This window comes from Genypterus blacodes, unplaced genomic scaffold (genome assembly GCF_046128005.1).
Source record: "Genypterus blacodes isolate CSIRO-AG114 ecotype Tasmania unplaced genomic scaffold, CSIRO-AGI_Gbla_v1 ptg000021l_1, whole genome shotgun sequence".
Lineage (NCBI taxonomy): Eukaryota > Metazoa > Chordata > Actinopteri > Ophidiiformes > Ophidiidae > Genypterus > Genypterus blacodes.
This window is the reverse complement of record NW_027466834.1, coordinates 2,967,501-2,977,500: the sequence shown is the minus strand read 5'-3', so window position 1 is coordinate 2,977,500 and position 10,000 is coordinate 2,967,501. Positions and strand designations below refer to the sequence as shown.

The window sequence follows — 10,000 nt, the reverse complement described above, 5'->3', positions numbered from 1 at the left end:
CACATCCAGGTGAGCTGTGTTTTTCAGTTCAGTTCAGTGGACACTTACTGGAAGAGAAGACTAAGAATAGAGGAATGGAGTTAACACACACATGTTGGATTTCACACTAGTCTGACCTTGCTCTCTCTCTCTAGTTTTCTATCTCTCATTCTTGTGCATCTCTCTTTTTGTTACTCCCTCTCTCAGACGCGTGCACACATACGTCTGCATTTCTGCATCTATTCACTTTGCACTGTGAGACACACACACGCACTTTAGCAGGCATACCCTGAAAAAACAAAGACATGATACCAACATTAAGCACACACAAACCCTGAGAACACACACACGCACACAAAGAGCATATAAACAGTCCGTCTGTGTTCAGTTTGTGCTGCAGTGCATTGTGGGAGTGGGTGTGGTCATTGATCTAAAGCCTGGAGCACGAAATATGAAACCTTGTGGGAGGAGAAGAAGGAGACGGCACTGTATGTGTGTGTATGTGTGTGTGTAGGGAGGAGGCTTTGTGGTACACTAAAGTCTGGTATCTGGAACACTCCCATATGTGAAACTCAGAGGAAGAGTTCACTCAATGATTAAAATATATTGAACGAACTCACACACATACTGAGTACATGTAGGAAAGCACCACCACCTCTGCCAGCACACACACACACACACACACACACACAAGCAGTCGCAGAGGGAACCAATTAGTGGTCTGGCTTTGATGATGTCACTGATGAGTCACGCACTGATGGCACAGCTTCCGTTTAGAGGAAACATAACACCACACACACACACACACACACACACACACACACACACACACACACACACACACACACAATGTTGATCTGCATGTGACAGAGGAGAGTGTTGGCGGCTGGAAGCTGATGACTAAATTAGAGGGCAACAGAAGTGTTGGATAATAAACGATTATAGACGTCTTTGTGTGTGTGTGTGTGTGTGTGTGTGTGCGCGTGCGACTGAGAGACTTCACAAAAACAAGGTCATTATTCCATCGAGGACATGCTGTATATGCATATTCAAATATATAGACAGCGTCCATCCACCTGGTGTCCTCTGCAGGTCACTCTGAGGTAACACAGCAGTGCAATAACACCTTTAAACTGAGCAGCTGTGTCCATATTTGCTATATTTTCTATTGACTGAATATCCTGGAACCTTTCTTTATCCACTGGCACAAAAGTGGTATCTGATCACGCGCTGGCAGGGCTGAGGACAGAATCAGCCATTGAGTAATAAAGCAAACAAATCAGAGTCTATTGTCATATATCACACACCTGCCCCACACAAGTGAGTGTGTAGCATCAGACAGAGGGGCTTAGATCACACTCAAGCATTGGTCCGATCTATTCCACCAGAGAAGAAAAGAGGAAACGGAGCCTGGATGGGTTTGACGGGAGCGTGCAGGTTGTCACACTACATGAATTTACAGGTCACACACTCGCCTGGTGGGTGGTGTGTGTGGTCGTGAATGTGACAGCAGCTGTTTTGTGTCTTAACTCATTCACAGTCTGTATGTTTATCCTTTTGAGAGCAAATGCAGGCCTTTACATGTGTGTGTGTGTGTATGTTTGTGTGTGTCCTGGATTTTGTGTGTTAGCCCCTCCCTTCCGGCCTCGTTCCATCATTGAGCTGACAGACACTCGTCTGCTTCTCATTTTCTTCCCTCCTTCACCCACTAATCTTCCCTTCACTCTTTCGCCCTCTCACTCTCTTTTAGGTTTTGTTTCTTGTTTATGTGTTTTTGTGTGTTGCAGACGTGTATGTGTTTGTGTGGAGGGCTGAGCAATCAGCATGGCGCCACTGTACACATCAGCATTCAGAGACCCTCGCTCCTCAGAGTGCAAACACACACACACTCACATGTAGCAAACACACACACGCACGCGGCAATGAACACCATTGGAACTTGCAGTATAATTCCTGTGGTTTTGGCCTCAGCCTCCTCACATCCTCACATACTGTATGTATTTTCCACTGACAAAGGCCTTGGTGCTGGAGACATTTTCCGAACCAAATCTCAACCTGTCCTGTTTCTCCCACCCAACAAAACCTCCTGGATGAAATAATTTCATGATGAAGAACTTCACTGAGACTGTAATAGCAATAAGCAAATGTACGTTAGAGTGTGTTTTTTTAAATTCTGCATTTAGGTGGTTTATGGTCAATTTGGACTTGGGAAAATGACTTCATTGCAATGATGCACCTTGGTGGCAGATGGGCCAGTTTTTAGTCATATGGTGGGCGCAGGAGAGCAGGCAGCACAGGACAGGAAGGAAGCAAAGGTCAGGACTTGCTTTACATACAGGAAAGGAGAAGAGTGGCAGTTTCTTCATACAAAGGAAACCACAAACAAAACGCTTTGAATGACAGAAATGGATGAATGAATGAAGGGAAGGAGGGAAGGAGGGAAGGAGGTGGTGGCTACATGGAAACTTCACTGATGAAGGTGTTAATGGATGAATGAATGTACGTATGCAAAACACAAGTATGAGTGAGTCAGACTTAGACTGACAACAGATAAAGGACCTTTTCTATAGAGCTACAACATTAATTAAGATACATCTGATTTAAATAAGCACCATGATACATAATAAGCTCTCTGATACACGTCTTATGTAATAATTACTTCATTCACGTACGCTGTTTGCATAAGACTGAATCGGCATCATCCCAGCTTCACATTAGCTTCTGTCTTATTTGGGGACTCGGGGCCCTAAACAGGGGCCCTGCTTTCAATAGTTCCAATACAAAATGGAGGAAGCAAACCCTCCTGGTGTGAGCACGACAGGGTTAAAGCCTTGCTAGCATGTTAGCCACTAACACTAAAATTAACCCAGTCCACAGCTGGCTCCCATTAGCCTGCAACGACACTGAGAGCCTGTACTTCAACTTTCTACTGTGTGTCTCACACACGCACGCACGCACGCACGCACAGTGTATCCAGTTGCCAAGTTTAACCTGGCTGTGCTACCCTTTGGGTTTGGCACCATCTGTGTTTGGAAATGAAGGCGGGAGAGGGAGGAGAGAGGAGGGAGAGAGGGAGGGGAGGAGGGAAGGAGGTAGGATAAGTGGAGAGAGCAGAGGAGAGTTTTGGAGGGAAAGGTGGAGAAAGTCAGCAAGGATGTAGAGAGCCAATGGAAGAGACACACGAGGTTTAAGTATAGAAACACCCAGATAAGAGTAAAAAAATCTAAATCCATCTCTTTACTCTCTTTGCCAAAGAAAAAAAGTTGTTTTCCTGCGAAGCTCTGGTGAGTGTTTCGGGAGCAATAAAAAGGAGGAGAAAGAAGTGTATGTGTGTGTGTATGTGTGTGTGCGTTTAGCTGTGACAGTAATTAAGAGAAGAAGCTGCAACGTACACAAGATGTCTGCTGCGACCTGACGGGGGGAGGGGGGGCAGTGAGGCGTTTGTGGAGAGAAAGACGATCCCAACAGACGAAACACTGCAGCGAGTAAACAACTCAACACCTTCACACACACACACACACACACACACACTAAATGGTCAAAACTATCAACCTATCATTACTGTTATTCAGTCGGTGGAAAGAACTTTCCCACTTTCTCAAGGTAGTGTGTCAACTGTGACCCCATTGATGATGTCAGTATTGGGAGGGGGTGCTAGGGTGGTGCCATTCATGTATCCCACTCCTACACTTTAGTAATGTATAAAACAATTAATCTACAATTAAACAAATGCAGGACCCCATAACAATGTTTGTAGAAGTTAAATGTAGGAATGGTGACAGACACGCACACCCACGCACGCACGCACGCACGCACGCACGCACGCACAAACACACACACACACACACACACACACACACACACACACACACACAGTGCGTAAGTAGTATAAGAAAGATGTACCATAAAATAAAATAAGCTCACCTTCTAAATGAATAATAATTTGGTCCGGAGCTGGTCACATTTGAATAAACTATTGTTTCTAACGACATATAAAGAAACCTCAGTTGTTGCATTCTTTCTTTGTAGCACTTTATACTATTAGAACTTAACACTTGTGTTGTGGGTTTGTTGGCACTTCTTCATTCTGTTTTCCTGCACAGCGTTTTGAAGCAGCCTTGTCTGTAACTACACAGTTCAAGAGAAGGACGAATGAATATTACATCAAACTTAAGACGATAACAGGAAGCTCCTATGTTATGGAGGAGCGGAACACGTTGCTACTCTGCGTCCAGATAGGAACTGAGTGTGTTTCAGTTCCCTGTATGAACGTGGAGACGAGCGTCATGTCAGCACCTTCAGGCTGCTCACAGAATGACTGTGAAACGGCTTTACATCCACGGCTCCAGGCCTCATTAAAACTTCATAGATCTTTGAGCACCGTTGAGGTGACAAAGGAGAGGGGATCATCTTACACACACACACTTACATGTGCACACACACAGACGGCGATACACATGCAAACACACTGCATCTATTATGTTTGCCTGTGACACAACTCAGAAACTCTTCACTTGCACATCTGCAGAATGCCTGACTACACTCTCCTACACATATTCACTCTCTCACATACACACACGCACACGCACACACGCACACAATGTTCTCAACTCTGGCCGTCGGGGTACTGGTGTTAAATAATTAACAGTGAGAGATTAGTCCGTCAGCCCCGGGGCAGGAAGGTCCATCGATTCTCCAGGATGCATTTTTAATGAGCCGCCAGCCAGCATTCATTTCAGCTGGTCAGTGTCCGTGGACATGTCTTCTGACACACACACACACACACGCCCAGGCTTTGCGCCAAGGGAGACAATTAACATACACACAAACACAACAACAGCAGGAGCACGTTACCGTACAGTGGACATTACCTTGACAACGAGAACGTTCAACTTGTTTAACTTTGCCCAAACTCGAAAGAGCAGCAGCATTAAAAGGCAGATAATGTTCTTCATCAGGCTGCTGTGGTGTGATGAGGAGACGAGCAGCTGATCTCACCTCTGTGGATGCGGCTCATCGAAGTCACTACAGACTGACTGCAAAGCACTAAATAGTGAAGATCAGCCAGTTAAATGGCTTCCAATCATCTCAGCACTGCACCACAGGCAGTTAAGACCAATGCACAAGCCAATCTGTGCAACATGAAAAGGGACACACACACACACTCCACACACTGACAGACTGTCCAGAGTGATGAAAGTCAACATCTTGAAGCATAAAAGCAGAATCTTTCTCACTGTTACTATGAAGACGTCTAACCAGTCATTTTTATTTCATAAGATTAAAGAGGAACAGAAAGCAAACCGACAGGAAAGTGGGACAGACAGACAGACAGACCGCTATTTTTGACACAATGTCCACATTATCATGTGTGAGACCAAAGCTGGTACACCAACAGACCAAGATCACCTGACGGAATCACAGAAAACATCACATGTCAATTTGTAACATGTCCTCACTTCACCTTTGGCAGCTGTTGTCAGACCATGTGACCTTTTCAATGGTCATGGGAAACAAGGGTGTGTGTGTGTGTGTGTTTTCTTGCAGGTGTCTTACCTTCCCTGTCTCTCTCTCAAAGTCAACGTATTCCCGCGTAGGAACCTGCCGCTGATCTCCATGCATGTTGGCTGGGAAGAACTGGAGAGAGAGGTTGGTACCTGTGGCTACAAAGGCCTGGAGAGAGAGGGAGAGAGAGAGGGACAGAGAGAGAGGCAGACAGATAGATAGATAGAGAGAGAGAGAGAGAGAGAGAGAGAGAGACAGACAGACAGAAAGACAGGGAGAGAAAAAGAGAGAGAATAAAATCACAAGCATCGTCAATCACAATTCTTACTGAAAAACTTTTCAAAGAAACAATGTCATCAATTAAATGTCCACTCAGATTTTTCTGTTATTAGTTCTGTCCAATTAAAAAACTTTTAAAAACTAAATTTTTAAAAGTAAAACGATGAAAAATGTTTTAATAAATAAAATACAGTGAGTAAAAACATAAAACATTAGCTGCCACCCAAAACCTGCAGTATTTATATTTATATGAACATAACATATTGAATAAACGAGACATTTTGACTGATTGACTGTGTGTTGTCATGGAGGAGCTGATTGTTTGAGGTATCATATCTAAATATGCTCCAGCGAAGGACAGATATAATGAAGGACATATGTAGATACATTTCTACAAAGATAATCATCTTAGAAAATAGTTTATGTTTTAGTCGCTACACTGACTCAAGAAACAAAGACTTTAAATGTCTCATTTCATTCAAAAGCACCAGCAGAGAGTAAAAGGCTGCAGAGGCGCCTGGCTCTCCTCTCAGGCCTGCGCCTCCCAACACAAACACAATCACATCATAATGCTGTTCAGGTTTAGATGGCTGTAAAATTGCTTTTTGTTCTAATGGGACACACACAAACACACACAAACACACACACACACTGACATGCACAAACACAAAGAAAATGAAAATCAATAGAATGCATTCCTCTGTTGCAGTCGGAAAGCAATGAATAACAGAAAGGCAGAAAATTAAGTTAAACATTTTCAGCTTTTTCTGCATTTCTCTGTGTGCGTGTGTGTTTGTGTGTGTGTGTGTGTTTGTGTGTGTGCTTGAGCTGAGACAGATCAATACTAAGGACATTAGTGCTGTGACTGGGATGGAAGCGTATGAATTATGCACCCTGTCAAATCTGTCTTTCATCAGAGCCCGAGAGAATGAGAGAAAGGGAGAGAGAGCGAGAGGAAGAGAGAGAGAGAGAAAGTGAAAAACAAAGAGAAAAGAGAGAGAACTGAGTGGAAGGGAGAAACGAAGGGAGAGAGAAAGCGGGGAAAAAGTGTGAACGCAAATGCACAAAGAGGGAAAGACAGTGAGACAGAATGACTTAGACTGTCTCCCTCTTTCACACACATGCATGCACGCACGCACACTCGCAGGCGCACGCACACGCACACACACACACACACACACACACAAAGAGGAATAAGAACGCAGAGGAGCAAAAAGAGCAAAAGGAGCACTGAGTCATCATTTCTGCTGAATTTGAAGTATTAAATTGCAACCATCTGATACTAATTTGCTGCCTACTACTGCTCTTGTGAACGAGACGGAAGGAGAGGCAGAAGGAGAGAAGGAGGAGAAGGATGGAGGGAGACAGAAATAAAGGAGAAGAACCGAGGGGGTTGAGCGAAAAGGGGGGATGAAAAATGGAGGGAAACGCAGAACCAGGGAGGAAAATGGAGGACGACAAGGAAGGAGAAGAGATGGAGACACACACACACACACAGAGCCATTACAACGAAGGAAAACAAAGCCGAACAGGAACTGAGCAGACAGTGTGTGAGAGAGAGATCAACACAGCATGAAAATCAATAGTAGTTTAGAAGTGACTCATCTCTAATGAGCTGAGCACAAGATCATTTACTTGAAATTATTGTCCCATTTATCAGATCAATCATTTTAAAGTCACACTGCCATTATTCAGTGGGTCCTATAAGTGGTAGCATGTGTGTAAGTGTGTGTGAGAGAGAGACATAGACACAAGGAGACCGAGAGAGAGGCTGCAGGATTAATAAGTTTGAGTACGAGTGAGTGAGTGTTGCTTTCTGCCACATGGCCAAAATGAAAAAGTATAAATATCTATTTGTTTTAATAATAAGAAACCTGCTAAACAATGAACAAAAGGGCATGAATGAAAGGCCATTACCAGCCAATGATCTCATCCAAACAGAGTCAGTGTGACTGCAAATATACAGGAAGCATCAAATATCTGTGCTGCATTTAAGAGGCTTTACATTTAAAAATTAAAACTGTGACTCGATCCAGATCATATTTAAATAAAAAACACAGAAATATGAAGAATTATTTTAATTATCGCTTTTGCACTTCTGGTTAGAGGCTATCTGCATTTCGTTGCTTAATCTAATCTAATCTAAATATTCAGCAATCCACCTCTACATATAAGAAGTCATACGAAATATAAACACATGTTTTTATATGGATTATGAATGTGAAGAACATTTGAGAAGATGAAAATGAAGGTGGATTAAATGATATAAAAGCTGTATCAACCACAGTGAATGATGGTTTGGTTTAATGATTAAAATGATAATAAATGACAGATAGCTGACCTGACATCATGACATCATGTAAGCATCTCGTTGTGTTTGTTGTTGGAGACACGAGCGACCATGAAAATAGCCGAGGACTTTAGTCTGTCCAGCAGATAAATCAGACACATGATGTCACGGTTGCTGTCAAATGATTAAAACCACGGCCATCAATTCTCACAGCAGAGGAGCTTATAAATATGGTGCAGACAGACGGACGGACAGACAGGCAGACAGGCGCATCGTCCCCCCCAGTAAAAGATGGTAAAACTAGATGTCTGTCCCTCTGCCCCCTGCTGTGACCATGACAGCGTGTTTTTGAAAAATACCTCCAGGCTGACTAAGACAGCAGAAGTTGCCCTCTGTGTGTGTGTGTGTGTGTGTGTGTGTGTGTGTGTAGCCTGCAGGCCTTTTCTCTGACTTCACCTTTTGTTATTATTTCCGTACTGCAGACGTGATTTAGGATGTTCTAATCTGACTTTGACAAACAGTCGTTCGCTTCCACTGCAAAGCACAAATGACTGGGAGAAAACAGCAGTGACACACACACACACACACACACACACGCTCATACATGACAAATCTAACTCCCATCCTTTCTAGAACTTCACATGTAGTTCTGCTGCTACCGGTGAGTGAATTGATGCAGACAGACAGTAGTTGTAAAACTTGCCTCTGAGCAAGGCACTAGGCTATAGAAGACACAAATGTGCACTAAATAGTCATTCTAACGGCTTCTTATCTAAATATTACATGGAGTGATCACCTTTGTACAAATGCAGCACAGTAAGAAACAATATGGACACCGCTGTCCCACAATATAAGTCCAACACTTAAAACACAATACTTATTTTTGACTAATTTTCCTACTCGTACAATATCGTATTAGTGTGACCCAGTTGGTCCCTGAGTGCTGCACTATGACTGCTGCACACTGCCCTACAGGGCCAAAGGCAGAGGAGTATTTAGCAAGGCATCGATACATAAATGTTTAAATGCATAAAGTTTAAAAATGCAAATATATATCATTATTATTGAGGAAGTGGCCAAGAATACTTCAACTAAACAGGGAGTATAAACCTGTGAGAGGATTGTGTCTTTACTGCTTCACTGTCGAAGCTTGCGGTGTGTTAACACTCTTTAGCCGTGTTGGTTTTGGTTCCAATTGACAATTATCAGTAAATAATCTGTGAATGTTGAATGAATAAATTAACCATAACCATCATCATAACTTTTCACAGCTCAAAACCACATTTTCTGCAGGAGGACTGAGAGACTTTTTATCTCATCATCAGTTTTGGCCATGAACCCCTGCTGTACTTCAATCCAGGCCACGTCCCCCTACGTGCTCATGTCCACTGTCTGTGCTGAGCTTTAAGAGTGTAAAAACAGAACAGACTCTGCCAAACAAGCTTATGGAGCAATACCCACTAACACCCACAATCATCTTCTTCATCTGTCTATAATGCAGAACACACAGACATATGTATTCTGTCATAATGCTCAGTGTTCACTGCAAAATTAGACATGACGTCGTTCATGCAGGTAGCCATTTTTAGGCAAGAAATGACAACCTCAACTGTGTTGTGATTGTAAAGTGCACGTGTGTGTATGTGTTTGTGTGTGAGGTCAAACTAAGCTGAGACAACAATGACTGAAGCTGTAGAATATAGAAGGAAGAAGTCATGAGCCGGGAAGTATAAGTGAAGCCTGATGGGTCTGATAACATGTCTACTTCCTGCTGTTGGGGCAGACGCAGAGAACATACTGACACACACACATACACACACACACACCAAGGCAGAAGAGGTGAAGTGATTGAGCTCATTTAATAAGCAATAATCAGTGTTTGCAGCAGTAGAAAGTAGTATTTAGTGTTTAGCAGGACGTTTCCCTGTTGTTTTCTAGAGAGTGTTG

The 10,000-nt window shown here is 43.1% G+C and overlaps 1 protein-coding gene across 4 annotated transcripts in view; it reads right to left on the bottom strand.

Annotated features, from left to right (window-relative positions):
- The window catches only part of cbfb (core-binding factor subunit beta), a 26,297-nt gene that overhangs the window by 14,819 nt on the left and 1,478 nt on the right, over nucleotides 1–10,000 (bottom strand). For all 4 annotated transcript variants that reach the window (XM_076142113.1, XM_076142114.1, XM_076142115.1 and 1 more), the window contains exon 3: nucleotides 5,536–5,652. In XM_076142113.1, coding sequence (XP_075998228.1) covers nucleotides 5,536–5,652 — 117 coding nt within the window. The remainder of the gene's footprint in view (nucleotides 1–5,535; nucleotides 5,653–10,000) is intronic.